Genomic DNA, 19,348 nt, shown 5'->3' with positions numbered 1-19,348 from the left:
GCCATGCAATGAAGTGGCATTTTCAGTGCAGGGCCATTCATTGCCAGTTGGCCTCTTCAGCTACCTGCAATTGATCCATCATAGTCAAGCTGCCTTGAACTCTCTTTGCTGCACATTAGAGTACACATACTCCATTAGATTATCATAGAATTAGATGATCGCTGGGTCACGACATGCTCAGCACCTGTTGTGTACAGGACTCTTTGAGAAACGTTGTGCATATTTGTTTGTTTCACACTGTAGCATGCAGGAAAAATGTAAAGAAAAACAAAACAGATCAAGAGAGTGACGTAGGTAAGTCAATGAAATGTTAAATTAGAGTTAAGTTTCAGTTCCAGCTATGTCAGTTGCAGAACTAAGGTTTGCCAGGCTTGGCATGAGAGTTGCCTAGCGCTGCATATTAATAGCTCCGCTAGCCAAGGGGGTAGGCACATTAGGAACATAGTATGCACATATAAGTATGAAATTATTGGGTTGATAAAAGCACACAAATGCACCACTGTATCCAGCATCCTTGATTGAGACATAAACCACACATCCAGGTAATGGTTATTCCTTTGTGACACATGTTCGGCACACAGAGGACGTCCTCTGTCAGGCTAATGATCCACAACTGGCAGAGACATAGGAGCCTGGCCCACCCAGGGATGCCTCACTTCCAGTGGGATACCTGGAGGTGGCCTTCCCACGACCACCTTGGAGGCTATTTTTAACATAATTACCCTTTTACCACCCTGCTTAAAGCCCTGACTCTCTGAATAAATTATGTGTAATGGAGCCCCTGTCTGTACACAGATCTTTACATGCAAGGACCTGTGGTGAATAATGGCTGGGGAGCTAGTTTTAGCTGCTCTAATTATACTATGGACTCCTGTCCCTGTAATAACTGCTGCTGATTTATTCATTGGGTTTGCCATACCTACCCTCTTTAATTTAATGGCAAAGGCACTGTCCTTGCCCTTAATCTGGCAAAGGAACACAGGGAGCGTTGGCCATTTTTGTCTCCGGCCATGACAAAATTCCAGGCGCTCTTTGCTTGTATTGGGTTTGATTGTCTTTCTTTCTTTCTGTATTTCATTAGAGTGATTTTTTTTTTTTTTTAATTATTATTATTTCTGCGCCAGACGTGTGGGGAGAGACAAACTTGTGTCTGTGTGCAATGGGGGAATATGTATTTTCAGCCCTCTGAATAAGAGGGAGATGAGGAGCAGAGGAACCGAGGCTTCTGTTGTGTGATAGGAATCGCATAATAGACTGGCATACAGAGAGCTGTCTGTCAAACTCCCCCAGGAGAGTCAGGGCTGCTTCTGATGAAAACAAAGGCAGGTTTGAGGCAGCCGGGGTCTATGGGCAAGCTCTCCCTTTGCTTCACTCTCCAATTCTCTTTGTCTTTATGCTTCTCTCAGTCATTCACCACAATGACTAGAAACAATGGTTAGGAGGGAGCGTGGTGTGGAATACCAAGCGGGAAGATAATTCCCTTTTTCCAAGTACAGCAGATGTCATTTGTGTTCCCTTGAACTGTTGCATCCTGTGCGGCTCTAACGTGCAAATTCCATTGTGTCACACATGCACCCTGGCTTCCACATGTCCACTGTTGGGAGGCTTCATGCATAAGGTTCAAAAGCCCCAGAATTTGCATGACATTTGTCCTGAGTTGATTGTGTTTTATCCACAAAGTAAGAAAAAATACCCCATTTCCCAGCTATGCTGTATCTGTGCTTCTGTTTCCTTTATAATATATTTCTTCTGCAGGCTGTCCTTACCTTGTCCTTACCATGATGAGATTACTCCTTCTGAACAAGTGAATTACATGATTTTTACTTGCATTCTCTTGGTCTTGTAAGGCCTTTTATGTTTACCTGGCATTAAAATTTGTCATCCTAATCAGAAATGCTCCTTCTCATCTGATGAACAGAGCAGTAAAACAAATCTTCCACTCTTGCAGTCTGAGAGCTTTTGACCCCAAAGACATTTGTGGCTCACAGTAAAGTTTCATTTTACTGTCTGATGCAGCCTGAAGGCACACATATGTGCTCTTCCCACTAAAAAGGATGCAGCATTAGAGGATTGGTGTTCATTTATTTGGAATGGTACTTCCTGGATTGAGTCCAGGATCTCAGGGGATTGGACACTTTTATTAACATTGACGAAAAGGAAAGAGAAGTGGTCTGTTAAATGCATAGCAATACATTTACCAGTCCAGAAACCCAACACCATTGATAACAGCTGACCTTTTAGCCTATCTGACTTCTTTCACACCAGATCTATAGCAGCCACCAATGACAGACACGCCCTTTAGTAAAGGTGCATTGGTAGCAAGCACAGCAAAGACACAAGTGTCCTTGTGACCTGAAATGATCCTAGAAGTGGGAAAAGTTTAAGTTCCTGACTGAAATAAGAAATCAGTCAGCACTGTTCCTTCCTATATTTGTCTTTAACAAGAAATAGACAAATGTTTGAACTGGCGGGTTAATCACAAGTGAACTGCTGCAGGTTTATTGGTTAAGGGATCAAGAAGAAAATAGCAAAGGTGTTGAGCCAACAAAAGAGACAAGCTGCCATTGGTAAAATGACGATAACGGTAGCAGCATATATGTGTGTCTGCACAGTGCGGCCTTTTTTTCTCTCTGCTTTTTAAGCCTTTGTTTTAACATTGCTCCATCTTTCCTCTTGTCCTATACTAATCCATCACGCACTAAAACGTGTTCCTTGTGTTCCTAGGTCTCCATGTTGCAGTCCCAAATAGTTTTCGTTCTCTGATGGGGGTTTATTTTTTTGGTCTACCCTGCTTCAAAAGATCCACTGTGATCAGCAAGCAGCAGTACCTCATGCCTCATTAAGGCCACTTTAAACAGAGCTTTAAACATGTCAAGAATCATGTTGATGTTAGATGACAGAAGTGTGTGTGTCTGTAACGTGAGCTTGTGAATATTGAGAAGTTCCTGCACGGGACATGCACATACAAACATGTACACCCAATATTTGTCTGTGTGTGTTGTATTCAGAGGTGCTAGGAGACACGACCTTATTGAGAACCAACAGCAAAAGCTGCTGGAGACCTTTATTTACAGCATACGAAACCACAGAGGAAACGGCAGCATTCATTATATGTGGAGGGTCTATGTGGTCTACGGGGAGTCATAAAGGCACTGTGCTGCTCTGTCCAGATCTCTTCGACATGTGCGATGTCCTGAGAGAATCAGTGAGGCTGCCAAAGTAATTGAATCAACAGTTTATCCATTGCTACTTATTGTTTCCTCTGCAGAAGTTTACATCTAACAAGGCTTCACTTGCACATATTCAGAAATCCATTTCGTTACATCGATATCACCATGCGACAAGCTGAATCGTGGTAGAATAAAGGAGGCCATGCTGTTTGTTTACCCACTAGTAACTAAGGTAGAACTGGGAGACAGGGAGAACTGACAGACATTCGGTCAAAGCAGGTTTTCTTAAAGATTTTGTTGTGGAAGATCTGCTCTCATTAGCTCCCTTGCAAAAAGGCTTGATGAAAAGCTTGTTGTTTTTATCATGTGCAGAGTTTACCTGTCAGTGGAACAAATATAATATGACAGCTGTAATTTCTGCAGCAGCGTTTTCGAAGTAAACAAGTAAACAATGTATTGCTGCGTAATGCCATTTCTGTCCCGTGTCTCATTGCCATGTGCAGCACACATGAAGACAATGCAGTGGGAAAATTTGCAGTGTGCTGGTTTTGTTCTGCTGGTGGCCTCTGTCAACAAATGTGGTGATTCTAATCATGGTGAATCAACATAGGACTGATCACAGAGCAGGTTGTTGGTCCTGCATTTGTGTTGTGGTAGTAAAGATTACCGCTGGAAGATGCTCTTTGCACTAAGATGAGCTGGTGAATACAACAGAATGGTGTTGGAAATGAATGGATTTGTTTAGTCTATATGCCTTCCGCCTTTTTGTCCTTGCTTTCTGTTAGAGAAAGAGAGAGCAGAGCGAGGTACACCTGTGGGAATAGTTTTAGGTCTGAACACTATAATCACTCTGGTGCTGTGCTACATTGCTGTTTTTGATATTTCATTTATATGCATTACGTTTCAGCCATATAATTTTACTCGGCAGACACAAGAACAAAGGTTGAATTATAATTCTCAATAGGAAAATGTCTCAGTGAAGATGTAATACTCTCCTCATATTTCACACACTCCATTGGCCAGGCAATGGCATCATTTGTTTTTCACGTTAATTGCCACACTCACACTTTCTCTTTGCCTGCCAAGTGTGGCATGGAACATCATTTCATACGAAATTAGCAAATTGTAAATGATTCATTGTCATGCAATGAGCTCCATGATGATAAGTTTTAGGTTGGGATTGGTGGGGAGTTAGAGTCACAATCCATTAGTCTGCTGGATTCACTTGCGTGGTTTCCTCTTTCCATAGGCTCTGCAGGCCAAGAGGTCGGCCCCTCGCTGGGCTTGAAAAAGTCCAGCTCCCTGGAAAGTCTCCAGACGGCTGTTGCCGAGGCAACACTGAACAGCGAGATAAACGTTAACAGGCCTCGCTCGCGGATTGTCAGGAGTCGCGGCTGCAATGAGAGCTTCCGAGCTGCAATCGACAAATCATATGAAAATCCTGGTGTCACAGCGGCAGAGGAAGAGAACAGCATGGAGATATGTGAGTGTTCAGACAAAGAACTTGTGCTTATTCAGAGATCCAGGGTGATGTGCCCAAAACTGTCTCATTATTTCATGTACAATGAAGACATTAACAGATTATTAGCAAGAATACCTAGTGTAAAATAGGCCAACTCAACAATACTCCCCCCTGCTTAAAGTGGCAGGATTCACCCCCAACTAAACTAAGTTAGGGACCCTCACTCACGAGAGAGATGTTTGTCTTTGTGTCACAAAGCACATCTGCAATAAATGTCTAGGTTATTCACTCATTAATACATACATGGCTCATGTTTAGTAAAATTGTTGAAGTACACTGCCATGTTTTTCAGGGTCCACGTGAGGAAAAAAATTCTGAAGTTTGCTACATGCCAGACCTCTGCTGTATTCATTTCATCTTATATGTATGTGTAATGACATTTATAATGCTCAGGAATGAAATGTCTTTGCTTCAGTCTGGCACAGTTAGTTTTGGCAGGATATACCTTCCAACCTTCCCGGGTTTCCTCCAATTTATTTATTTTTTTTACACGTCCCTCAACTGCAGCTCAAAACCAAAATCACTTTGCCTTAGGAGAAAGACACGCCGCCTTCTGTTTGAGCAGATATATCCATTCCTGCTTGGTATTTGATGACAAAAAGTCATGTATTGGATATGGAGAGGCAGCCGTCTTATGTTTTGCGGCAGGTAATAACACTGCAACACTACAAGAGTAATCACCAGATATAAATTTCCATTAACCATTAAAGGATTCCATTAAAAGAGCTGCAGGGACATTTGAGAAAGAAGGAATTATTTGCCTGAAACACTTTGTTCTCATAAGCTCTGTCGGCATGCCACTAAATACAGTCTTATCTCCGCAAAGAAAAATGGGGAAAGCGACCGATTTCCCCTGCCGCGGTATATTGCATTCTCCCTCATGATATTCAAATAACTCTGTTTTTCAATTTAGATAAAAGCAGCCAGTCTGTGCTCGTCACTGAGGTTAATAGTCAAAGTTGACAGATAAGCCTCTGCCTTCCTCTGCTCCCAGGCTTTTATTTACATAAAATAAGAAAGTGGCATCACCTAAAGAAAATGTGTCCCCAAAGATATCCTGCTGGGAAAAATGTAACCTCCTCCCTCACCCTATGCTGTTCCATGTTGCATTGTTTGAGGAAAGGGAAAAAAAAAACAAACAAACAAACAAACTGCAGCATAGGGCAAAATCGCATTCCTTTGTTTTACTTTTCTGTCATAACCTTTACTGACAGGCTACCTGACATATCCTTGATTATGAAAAAGTTTAATGGTGGGAGTTTTACTAAAGTGACAAAACGTCTGTCTCCTCAAATTATATTTCAGTCTCCCAATGCTTCTGTCAGTGCTACTGCTGTCATTTGAGAAGTAATTTTCTGTTCACATCCATGAAATTGACGATCTCACTTTTTGCTGTCCAGTAATGAAGGACTTTTTTTTCTTTTTCTGTCTAGCTTTATTTGAAAGACTCAAAACAAAAGCAAATACTGCACTGAATAGTCTGCCCTTCCTATTTTCTCTCTATGGGACATTTCTAAGACTAAGTATGTGAAGAATCTGGCCACAAACATAAACACACAGGCAAACAAACACTTGTGTCCACTGCCCTCAGGGTGGTATCGTTAAGCAGCAGCAGCATTAGTTTAGTCATTTAAATAGCGAAACACAGCTCACAGCTGCCATTCGCTACTGTTGCTCCTAAGTGGATGATAAGCAGGCGGTTTGAGTGATAAAATTGGTATACTTATCCACAACCTGCTCCCATATTTCTAGAGGTGGAGAGAAGGAAGGGAAGGGCTACACACAGCAATGAGCTACATAATTGAGCGGGTTTAAGCTGCCAGCCCTCTCTCTGTTCCTGCAATACAGCACCTCATGTTGACATTCCATCACAGTAATTCCCTCTGAGATGGCAGATGAAAAAATAAATAAATAAATAAATAAAATAAAAGTGATATCTGCAGATCACAGGAGAAAACAAATCCCACTGTTCATCCTAGAAATGGGAGTCTCGCAGCTCCTCCTTCCCATAGTACGCATCATCTGGTATGCTGAAAATCCATTATGGTCTCCCTTCCCTTTTTTCACATGATAAACGCTTTTCTCTCCTCCATCAAAGGCAAAAGTTAGATGACATGCAAAACTGTAATAAGTTCTAATCTGAAGGACATCTACCTCTTGCCTCAGAGCCAGAGATATACGGTAGACAGGAGCTATGCAGATTGGGGAATATACCACATTTGCCATTTAGATCCCCAGGAGCCTTTTTCAGGATTATTTAACTGTATAATTACTGACAGATTAATTACATTTTCCACATCAGTTCTGATTAGATGTGATGGAAACTTTGAGTTTAATCAACCCCACATCTCCTAAGGAGTTTGGTTTCAATTTCATGTCTAGGTTTAAATGAGTTCAGATGTAAATGTATAACCAGATTCATGTTACGCTTAAAACATCCACTATATGCTCATGATGCTTTTATATGAAATGCAAGTGAAACAGGGGAGCAAAGAAAGAAGGTTCTCTTGTGAGCTGTGTGAAATGTGCACACTTGAAAATGTCAGCCTTTCAGCTAAGTGAAAATATGTTCAACTGAATATTACTCTCAAAGGATGTGCAATGTAAATATATTCTGCTCTAATGAGACGGTTGAATTCAGTTTGTTTTGTTCAAAGCTACCATACCTTGTGGGACACAACTTTCTTTTAATGGTTTATCTGTTGTGATGTTGCAAAGAAAAAAGTGTGTCTTTGTGAATGATAAAAAAAAAAAAAAGTGTTATGTGCTGATTTCAAACACAGCTTTTGTAATATATAGGGAAACAAGTAACAATAAAACAAGGTTTTGTCTGCCTTCATTGCATTTTATTTTCTCACTTTGTTTGTTCATCTCCTTCCCTCTCAATTTCTCCTTTTACCACCTGCTCCGTCCTCCTTATCTCTTCACTCCAGTGGATGAGGACACAGAGGGAAGTTCCCGCTCAGGTCGGGAGTCAGTGTCCACCAGCGGTGACCTGACTGTGGGCTCTGGGCTGAATGGCAACATTTCCAAGGATGACAGACGGAAAGATTGGGACAAGGTTGGAGGAAGGGAAAAGAAGAAACCAGAACGGGATAAAGATGACAAAGAAAAGGGCAAGATCAAAGCCAAGAAAAGCATGCTGAAAGGACTCGGCGATATGTTCAGGTAAGAATAAGACAGCGCTGCTCAGCTCTCCTAAACCAACCATCCCTCCTCCTCTCTCCTCTTGGTAGTCCTGAACTCCAATTCCAATCTGCTTTATTTAATTCCATTCAACACATGGGCCATTGGATTTGAATGCATTCTTCGGATGTTGCCAGTGTTAATCAGGGACCTTTCTCCTTGAACCTTATGAGATGGAGAGAGTGGATGGAGGGGAGGGTGGGTTATCGACCTCAAGGGCCTCTGGCACTTTTGAGCCAGATTATTTTTAATAAGGGCAACATGTTTAATTCATGAACCTATGTGCACACCCCTCCTATGCAAACAGGCTCAGCATTTGTTAACCAGCAGACAATGTTCAGGGCCTGTACCAGTGCTAATGTGGGAGCTGTGATTTGGCTCCAGGGATAAAAGGCCTTTGGAAATGATAAAATTGACTGCAGACTGGAATAACTGCGTGTCATTGGTATTCTCAGCGGCTGCCTCATCACACGGTTGCAAAGTTCCAGGGGCAGACTGCCTTTGGAGGCTAAGAAAGGCTGCATGATTCTGCTCTCAACAGCCTATAATATTCATCAGTTTAAAAATAAATGTTCTCAGGCAATATCAGTTTATTTCATTTAGCTGTACTCACACCTGCTGAAAGTCTTTTATATTGTGTTATCACTTTATGTACCCGCAGAAGTTGGAGGCAAATTCAAACCACACACCTCCACTGGCAAATGTTCTGGTTGTTAGCTTAGTCTTCCAGCCTGGAGTAATTTAGAAAAAACAAGAAACTTATGCGACAAAAAATGGACCAGACTCATTGATTACCTTCCTAGCAACAAACGTTCACCCTGCTCTATGTGCCATACAGATAATATCCAACTAGGCCAGTGAGCGGTGATAACTATCATGTCTTTGGGGTCATCAGGTGGGAACCTCCTTTCGTCAGTGTTTCATCTAGTTAGGCCCAGAACACCTCCAAGAGGCTAGACCGTGAACACTGGCGTCCCAGAGTCACCCCCTAATGCCAGCCATCACCGTTCCTCACACAAAGACAACTACCTCAAACAGCACCAATGTCTACTACTCTAACCTCTCACCAACTGCACCAGTGAAAGCGGGGTGGGGATACAGACCCCAGTTCGGGTAGGGGGGAGAAATAGAATAGTTGGAGATAAAAGTAGGAATGGGATACAGACCCATGTTCGGGTAGGGGGCATGAAAGTATAGAGGGTGCAGGCGGTGGAGGCAAAACAAGCTATACTAGCAGATTCAGCAATTAAACTCACCTGAACAGCCCTATACTCAAACAAACCCAACACACCAACACAGGCCAACTCACCTGGGCTAACTGCATGGTGTCAAAGAGGCACAAACACAAAGACAACTAACACATCTTCACTGGCAAATGTTCTGGTTGTTAGCTTAGTCTTCCAGCCTGGAGTAAAACAGAGCTGAACCATGACAACTAATTCGCAAAAACAACAGTCCTGCAGTAAAGTACTAACGCTGGTCTGGACTGCACGCTGTGTATAAAAGTGAGAGTAACATGCTAAAAGACTCAAAATTAAAATAAACATCCTGCGGGTATCCATTCAGTATCCTCTGCCATGAGGAAAATTAGAGGGTGAGACAAATTAATAATTTCAATGTACATTTGAATATGGCATAGATTAATGGTGGAGAAAGTGTGAGCCGCTCTTGTGCTGTAAGTTGTTTTCATGTGGATTAGTTTAATGGGATTAGTTAGCGTATTGTGGCACACAGCTCAGTAATAAACAATATAGATGACAAGTGTGTTTTGAGGTCACGATTGAGGAATGTGGAGAGCTTCCTTATTTTCCATTATTTTCACAATTGTGTTTGTTTCTTTTTTTGTTTTGTTTGTTTTTTACACTTAACTGTCATTACACCCTGTGGCATTGTCAGGCTCAAATTCTTTTGCACGTCAAGTGTTAGCACATATGCAAAGTTACACTTCATGGGGTGCGCACAAAGAAACACGCTGGTTTAGGAAATGAAAGGAAATTTGAGCCATAGAATCAGCAAAGTCAGCAAACTGTATTTGAGTGGGCTCGGCCCAGTAAGTTGCTACCGGCCATTTGAGGCTTGCATCTGGGCCCTTGCTGTGCCTCATCATCGTTCTTCATTATCTTCGAGTGCCAGTGCCACGAAAGATTTGGCATGTGGTAGGCCTTGCTGTCACTCACCCCTGCTTCGTGCATTTAACACCAGGCCCTGCATCTCCTGGATGCAAAGAGGCAGCCTCCCGAAGCAGCTTGTCTCTTCAGCTCTCATGCTTTGTCTATCTTTCTGTCATTCTGTGACTCCTACTCCTTGTTGATACCTGAAACATTTTTCAACTCAAAACTGTAGCTCTCCCACCCACGTTGACACTGTCCCTTTCTATTCTCTTCTTTCTTCCTCACAATACACTGAACAGGTTTAGAGAGTTAGAGATGGCAGAGAAGTGAGGTGAAAAGGGATGCATCCCACAGGATACAATAGCAAACTTTTATTTAATTTTTTTTTTGTAAAAAACCAAATGGAGTGATGTGAATAGCCCAGCGGTCAAAAGGGAAGAGAGGAAGAAAAAAAGTGATAGATCTGTTGTCTCATTTCTAGCGACTCTTGCAAAAGTTTTGACAGTGATGTCAGAAAGAAGTTTTCTGTGCATGAAAAAGGCTGAAAGTAAGTAAACGCTCCCAGGCTTATGGATCATGGATAGAATTTACATTCAAGAGTTTCATAAGCGAGTGTCTCACCAAACCATGAAAACATCAAAAAGACATCCTGATTAGGTTAATCCTTTGCAGTACTTGTCTCTGTGCTTTTCATTTGCATAAAATGGACAGGCAGGCACTCACTCCTTCCTGCATTTCTCACACATGCATGTCTTACACTCACCTTCTCCCTCTAAGGAGATTTCAAGGAGTTTGCAGCTCTATGCAATTTTAGTTCATTTGCATGCAGGGTCTTGGACGGCCTGATGAACGTGTATTGCACGTCCGCTTAATGGACAGCCTGATTGGGAGTGCATTAACATCAGAGCCAGGGGAAAGGAGGATGGCCTAATATACACAGCAAGAGGGAGAATCAAGCCAGAGACTGAGATAAATACTGTGAGTGCAAGAGAGTGTGAAAGTTTGCAAGCATGTGATGGAAACGAATTTCATTGCTGCACAACCCTGCCTATGAGGAGTCACTCTACACTGCTTATAGAATGACAGACACTCCGGTATACAGTCATTTATAGTTATAAATATCTTATTACCTTATGAATGGGTAACAATGTGCATGCATGCAAACGGATAAGAATTTAGCCCAAGGCACCTTGGCATCAATGTTAGTTCAAGGATTTTCTGTTGCACGCATGCATGACTGTGTCCACATCTGAGCTTATTACGATGGTGGATGATGCAAAGTGGCGGATTAACCCCCAAACTACTGTATGTGATTTTCCATCTCCCTTCTACTGGAGAGCATGTGATCATTACTTTCCCATTCTATCAGTTTTGTTTAGATGTCGGAAGAGATGCCCAGGGCTCTGTTAGCATGCGAGCAGACAATGATATCCCAACCGAGCCTGCAAGAGTCCCTTCAACATGCCTAATGGGGTGTTATTATCTGCTCTGTGACAGACTGACCTCCCATCTCCTCATGTATTTATGCGTGCAGCAGACCATTGTGTTTGGTGGCACAAAAATACCAAATCTGGGTCATTTATTATGTGGCTGAGTATTCAATTATTAACAGAAAGAGAAAATCAATATTTGAATGGGTTAATTAAACTCATTAAATAAGTATTTAGCAGTGTGCCTTTATAACTATCACTTGAATGTTGCTGTGCATTGTTATTTCTATGTATAAACGATTCTATTACGTTTGTAAATGTGTTTGGGGTAGAGTGAGGAAAATGCATCTTACTGACGGAAAGGTAAACAGCAGCATGGGAGGGAAAATAGGAGTGTGAATGCTGCAAAAATGGAAGGCAGGGCTGATAAGGGGAATAGGGGCAAGAGACGGGGAGGTTGGGTCAGGCTGAGAGGGAGAGTGGGGCTGTGTGCACTGGAGTGAACTGGGGCACCGAGAGAGTGGGAAAGGAATGAAAAGGGAAGGGAGAGGGAGTGAAAAAGAAAAAAAAGAAAGAAGGAAAGCTCGTGCTACTGTCTGCCTGCAGGGAAGACTGAGGATCGCTGGCAATTTTTTTAGTACTCTTTTGTGTGCATGTTAACATTCACAGTTTCAAAGAGCATGCAAGTTTCTGTTATGCTCTGGCATCTCATCCTTGCTCGCACCCACATAGTCTTACCCTCCCCACCAATCTGATAAATGGCATGCCTCATACCGAGCCATCATCCAACTCGGTGTGACAGCCTTTCACCCCATCCACAACCATCCTACATCACTCTTGGGACCCCGTTTGCTGACTCTTTCATGTGGCTGCAGCTTCTCTCAAGGCTACATGGAAAGATGGAGAGTAGAGATACTTTCTATCTTTATATCTTTAATACTTTTTAGCACACCGGGGGAGCTGGAGTGTGGGGGATTCACATCAGTGTGTGTGTCTCTATGTATGTATGAGTATGCCCACAATATTGATGCCACACCATTAAAGTAGGTCTATGTGTACTGTAGCATGAGAGAAGGCAGTTAGGGTGTTCCTGTGCTGCTCTTTATACTATAGGATTCTTTCTGCTTGTGTGGGTGTAAACAGCTGATGGTGGGCAAGCTGATTTGATCATTAGTACACCAACATCACATGCACATTAGCCTGGATTTTTATACACACACACGCAGGTGAAAGCATGGTTGATTGATCAACATACAGACTTCCTTTATATAACCCATCCTCACTCCCCTCCACCTTCTCCATCACACCCACAAATGCTCACATATGCAGTAGGATTTTACCACAGTTGATTTGGAGACAGCAATTAGCCGCCTCCACATGTGGGCTCTGACATCTGCTAAATGTGATCTGAGAGAAAATGATAATTGTTCTTGTTGCTCTACCTCACTCATCACATTGTCTGTGCTGAGGTAGTAAAAGCAACCACGGGGCGTGACATTGAGCTGGAGCTTCACATGAGAGTGATGGCAGATGGCGTGACGTGAAGAGCATGCGTGATGCAGCCCAAGATGCTAACATAAAAAACATGTGTTACAAATCATGGATGATGAGACAAGAATAGACAGCAGCTCAATGGGTTCAGTGACAGAGATGGCTTTGCTAGTGTTCATATGGACAACAAGGTGACTTCCTGTGAGTTTTAGAGGTACTTTCATGCAGCTGAACATTTGGTGAGCCTCTGGAGCCGGCCAAATTACAATCAGCCACATATGATCTTTGGCATATTTGTCATGCGCAAAATCATCCCTCAATATCATCTTCAAGATGCTACACAGCTAAAAAAACATAATGTCAAAGAGGCCACTATACGCAGTGAGCTTTCTCAACATCTCAGGAAAAACAAAGGAGCACAGAAATGTCCTCAGAGTGTGACATCCTATTACTCCCCTGCCACTCATGTTCCAGAGAGGCCCAACGGGGGGCCAAACAACTAACAACAAGGCCCCCCGTTGAGAAGATTAGCAACACCATCACAGAGTGCAGCGACGGGATGAAAACGCTAAAACAACAAAACTGTTCCATACGCCAGGTTAAGTCAAGCCCAGCTGTGTGCCTGGTGTCAAAAAATTTGATGTCACTGTCAATTTCTGGTCGGGTGAAGCACTTAGACGTGGATAGAGGCTGAGTGATATGATTATGGTGGGGGAGGAGAGAATGTTTTATGACTTTAACCACCATAGAAGAATGAGAAATGGTTGTTTCAAGCATGGGGGAGGGAAGGGGGACTGACTGTCCAACCGCACTTCCTCTCCTTTAGGCCACTCGATGCAAATATGATTGGGCAGCACTGGGCCTCCATCAGACGGCCCTGGAGTAATTAGGTTTCCAATGATCATGCAATGCTCAGAGAGAGACCTTGAAGCAGTGGGGTAGTGGGGAGGCGTGTGTGTGTGTGTGAGTGTGAGAAGACATGGTGTTGCACGATGGAGTTAATTGAATCTGAAATCTTGTTGGCCTGAAATGAGATCCACCAATGTCTCTCACGCTGTGTCTCAGGCAGAGGGCTGCAAACATGACTGAATTCATAAAGTGTGTTATTAAAGAGCTCAAATTAAGTGTAGCAGTGCACCTCTCCATACTCTACCAGGCCTATGACTACTAATGATCCAACCCCAGTGGATTCACACCCAGACCCACCAATGAAGCGCTTCTTTTCTCTTCTCTCCTGTCCTCTTCTTTTCTCTTCTTCACCTTTAAGACGTTCTCCGCTCTCTTTCCATTTGATAAGTTTTCCCCCTCTCTCCATCCTCTTGCCTTTCATCAACCTTGATGTTGCAAACCAAAACTATCCAATGTTTCTTAAGTCTCCCGCCTCTATTTAAAAGTTGTTTTTCTCACTTTGAATCCACTTTGATGTTTATTTTATTATTTTTTTTTGTGTGTTTTTTTACACATGCTGGCCCAGATCGCTTTGATCAATCAACGTGAGTCAACTCTCAGAGGACAGTTGGATTTGAAAATAATTAGAAAACATTAAGAGAGCACGTACAAGGTTCTGAGAATGGCACAATCCTATTTTGTCTTTTTTTAAATAGTACAAATAGATCACTAACGCTGTCTTTAACAAACTGTATTACAATGTATGTTTTGGTCCAAGGAAGGGAAGGAAGTGAAGTATAAACAGGTTTAGAGATGCAAAGCATGCTTGATATTACAGAGACAGAAGTAAGATATGCACATGGGAAAACCTATTTATTTCCCACTATGTGCTATGCAAATGAAGTGCGCTGCCTGCTACAGTAAGACTCATTGCTAGTCTGCTCACCAATCTACCAGGCTTAGCATGTAATGAAATAGAGGCCTTTGGTTGAAATGACCTCTTCTATCCACTGCGTTCCCACCTGCTGTTATGTGCATGATTCCAGCATGTGAGTGAGAAGATGGGTGGAGGGAGAGAGACAATCACCGTAAAGGCAAGGGAGAAAAGGGGCCAGGAAAATAGCTTTTGAATAACAGAGGTAATATCAATCAATGTTGAATTGCACTTCTGATTTCCATCAAAGACAATCAATTAAAGCTGGGAACTGTATTCCTCTTGTTTTGTCAATGTCTCTGACATGGGTTCGGCGTGTAAAGTGTAATTGTCTATTCTTCCCCCCTGGTTTTTCACCTCTTTCTCACTCTCCTGCTCTGATCTTTGTTGTCGCTCTTCTGTGAGCGTGTCAGAAAATGGATATTCTTTTCAGGGCTGAATGTGGATTTCATTTCTCTCTGTGCTTGTCTTGAAGGATTCTTAATTAGGTTCTCACTTCCATATCAAGAGGTGTGAGGTGCCCTCCCCCACCTTGTTCTTTAGTAAGTGAGTGATTGAAATGAAATGAAAAAACTGGGCAGTTGACATTTTTCACTGCAGAACTGTTTGATGTGTGGTTGAGCCTGTTGTGTCTCAACTTCTCCAGCCCACCATCCACAGGACTTCCATCCATATAAGGTAAAATACACTACAGACTTGAAATTAGGTTTCCCACTACAGTTCTTTTCAGCCATCTGTAGTGTATGTGTCTCCAACACAGCAGCTCTGTAGGATGTTCCTGGTCCGCAGGGGGCAGGACCTACCAGAAGCGGTCGAAGGAAGGAAAACCAGGGAGCTGGGTCATGGGTCAGTGGTGCACATAGGGGGTGAAAGCTGGCTCATATTGCTTGATCCAACAAAGGGCTACTGTACCAGAAGTGGGATGTTACTTTGTACCACCTATCCAAACATTGTTAAGGCCAAATACATCCCTTCATGGAAACAGTATCCACCTAATGGCAGTGGCCTCTCTCAGTGTGTGTCGACTTGACCTCCAAATTCCCCAGATCTCAATCCAAACCAGCATCTGTGGGATGTGCTGGTCGACAACACTCTGATCCATGGAAACTCCACCTCACATCTTCCAGATCCACATCTCACCATCAGAGGTCTAGAGGAGTTGAGCTCTTGACAAGTCAGAGCCATTTTGAGGGCAAAATTAGACTCTACATAACATTAGGTTTAATAAAGGTAATTATTAATTACAGAAATGACCCTGGAAGTCCAAACCAGCTTCATCGTGCAATCAAAATAACAAATATGTAGTTACGTTTTTTGAAGGGTCTTGGATGGAACAGCATTGGCATCTAAACCCCGAAGCTCCTGGACACAGAGACGACACCTCCTCTTTGATAATTTTTTCGGGTTTTCACTCCCTTGTCACCATAAGAGTTTTATCTTTCCCAATACCCCATACTCTCCCCTATGCTATAAAGCAACTCCCCTTTGTGCCTTAAATCAGTAAAGAATGATTTTTCACTCAGTTTACACAATATAATCTGCAGGATGTATGTGAGTAGAGGCTGCAAATCTTCTTATTGATCTTCCTGCCTCATTTGCTTGCAGTAATTGTAGTAAGGTTTTATAAATGATTTCTTCACTTGAAGTAAATGCTTAATGCAGCATGTATAATTTGACATACTTCTGGCCCCTCACTGTTCTGATTTATTTCGCTTTGGCGAACCAAGAGTTTCATCCAACTGCACAATGCCAGGAGACAGAAGGGGCGTGTCCAGGGTTATTTGTCTAACCCTGTCAATGATGCACAGCCACTCTCCTTGAGATTCCATGGGATTCCCACTCGCTTTCACGGTCACTTTTTTCACAATTAGTGTCACTCCCTCCCTCTTTTTTTTCCATATCACCACCCATATCCCTCTACCCTCCTCCTTCTCTGAGCAGCCCATGAGATTCATTGTGGCATTGACAGAATGACCTCTCTCTCTTTCTCTTGGGGGAATGTATATCACGGATCAGTGGGCTCAAACCCAATGCTTGGTCCGGTGTGTGTCCATGCTTGTATTTTCAAAGCCTGACATTTATGAGACAGAGAATCTGCCCTCACTTCTTCCCTTGCCTGTCCTAAGGCGAGCATCTTGGAAATCAGGCATTCTAGTGTCACAAAACACATCTTTCTTTAGACCCATCAGCATGTCAATTAGTTGGGAGACAATTGCAAGAAGCAGGGATAATCAAAACAGAAGAGGCCTGATGAACAAACTTAAGAGGTAATCTCATGCCACGATGGAAATGATTAGGTATTTCCCCTCACTCGGATGTCCTGATAGGTTGAAATTGTAGGTGGTGAAAGGAGGCTATTTGAAATCAGTTGAAGTCTCTGATTCCTCTGACTTTCGCCCCAGGTGTGTTCATTTGTCCCACAATTATAGGCTGACTTGGATTGTTCCACTGTGGTGCTGTCACACTCACAGACATGGTTTGTGTCATTAAAAGCTTTGAACACTTTGGCTGCTGTGTTGGCAGAATGCTGAGATTTTTGTATTTGAAGGTTGCAGCAGGAGCCTGGTGGAGGATGCAAAGAGTGGTGCTGATCGAAATGGCCCATTAGGAATGCATGCCACACTGTATCTAGGTCACAGCCTTGAGCCACCTACTGTGCCTCTTCCAGGGAGAAACCATTTCCTCATCTCTATTCCCGCACCTTTTATGTATTTGTGTGGGGTTAGGTTGATTGCACTTTCACTGAGTGTTAGAGTGCGTATGCCCTGCGTATGAAGAGAGGGTGTATGTCTGCTTTGTGTGAGTTGTGCCTACCACAGGTGTTCTGTAACCTGTAAGTTTTGTGTTTGTATGTAAATGTCAAAAAGAAGGTGTGTGCCATGATTACATGTTGAACAGCTGTCAGCCACTCAGATAACATAACAGTATTTGCAGGAGTGGCTATATATACGCATGTGCGCGCACACAAACACACACACACAGAGCTTACCCCACCACCTGAAGTTACCACTTAGTCACTTAAGTGTTTCTCTGTGAATTGTCCTTCAGAAACTCTCCACTCACTGCACTCATATGCTTTAACAAATGGATGTATGAATGTGTTTGGACTGTTTATTTGTGTTGTAATGAGAGGCTTTAATCAGTGGTGTCAGGGTTTTGAAACGTTCCTTTGAATGTCTGCAACGACACACTTCCCCTGCTCTCTCACACACATACACACACATTACAAAGTGATTTATGTGAAACATTAAAGGCAATCATGTTGGGCCGGGCCTCGTCCTTTGTATTGCACAAGCAGTTTGAAATATGGACACGTCAAGCTGTCCCTTGATATACAAGCGCACACATAAAGATAAAATACACACACATGCACAGATGCGTGTGTGTAACTGCTAATGCTTAAATATTAATTATTTGCACACGGTGATAAATGCTTGCTGGAAATGTATTTCCGACAAAGAAACACCCAAACTCTACACGTGTTCAGGAATTTAGAAGTAGCACGATAAATACATCCTACACAGACACGCTTTTATTCAGTTCAACAGTTGCTGTGATGCTGATAGTTGTTAGTTTAAAGGCAGACAAAATAAGCCATTCTCTCTGATATAATTTTACCATCTTGAATGTTACTGCAGCTTTTTGCATCTGCATTCTGTTTGGTCTCTCGGACTGAAAAAGGAGGTTTCTCAATAAGTGCGGATTAACTCTGTGTTTTAAGAGTCCGGCATACCCTCCTCCACACAAACTCACAGGCATCCACATTCACAAATAATGTTGTGAGCAAACAATGAAATGCTTGTAGAATCGGATACCACCCTAAAAGAGCCCGGCGTCTCTTTGAGACTGACATTCTTCACATGCATACATACATTTAACCCTTTTGCATTCTCTTCTCCTGGGGAAATGTGGGAGGTGGGTAAAAGGCTCTGTTTGTGTTATGCCTATGTACCAACCACTAAACAAGCGCTGGAATGCAGTTGTTAATCAGACGATTGGACACACACATACGCAGAAACAGGCTTGAAAAGAGTAATAATAAAAAAAAAAAACAACAGTGCAAGATACAAATAGATATGAGGAAAAAATAACAAGGAAGAAAATTAACAGAAAACGATAAATACTCACAGAAACAGTGAGAAAAATGATAAATCTAAGGATGAAAACTGTACAATACCCTCTTTATGGCAAACAGTTGGGGACAGTGATATTGTTTGAGAAAAAAGACATTTAAATGCAATGATCTGAGATGGGATACAATTCATCTACCTCCAAATAGTTTTTCCTTTTCATTGTTTTGGTGTGGTGAAAGACCTCCTAGAGGGACACAGAAACTGCGTATGGTGTGGTGGTGTCTTTTTGCACAGCTGGGAGACTGGAGAGTCACAGAAGTTTCTGGTGGGAATAATTTTGACTCCATCTCGCATGTGGCGCTGTCCCCCAACCAGGGCTCAGCCTGATGTCATGAATAAATGTATCTCATGCTTCCACAGTGCGGTGGAAGGCGCTTTCCCACACAGCGTGAACCATTTTCGACTCCTATCCTCTCTCCTCCTGTACCTCTCCCTACTGTTTTCACACTGGCAGTGGAGGAATTAGAGATGGCTTCCCTCCAG

At 42.6% G+C, this 19,348-nt stretch overlaps 1 protein-coding gene across 1 annotated transcript in view; it reads left to right on the top strand.

Annotated features, from left to right (window-relative positions):
- The window catches only part of LOC115061381 (partitioning defective 3 homolog), a 344,220-nt gene that overhangs the window by 226,300 nt on the left and 98,572 nt on the right, over window positions 1-19,348 (top strand). Inside the window, exons 18-19 of the mRNA XM_029529689.1 lie at window positions 4,420-4,653; window positions 7,626-7,860. Coding sequence (XP_029385549.1) covers window positions 4,420-4,653; window positions 7,626-7,860 — 469 coding nt within the window. The remainder of the gene's footprint in view (window positions 1-4,419; window positions 4,654-7,625; window positions 7,861-19,348) is intronic.

This window comes from Echeneis naucrates, chromosome 20 (genome assembly GCF_900963305.1).
Source record: "Echeneis naucrates chromosome 20, fEcheNa1.1, whole genome shotgun sequence".
In the NCBI taxonomy this organism is placed as follows: domain Eukaryota; kingdom Metazoa; phylum Chordata; class Actinopteri; order Carangiformes; family Echeneidae; genus Echeneis; species Echeneis naucrates.
This window is presented reverse-complemented; position numbering and strand designations above follow the sequence as displayed.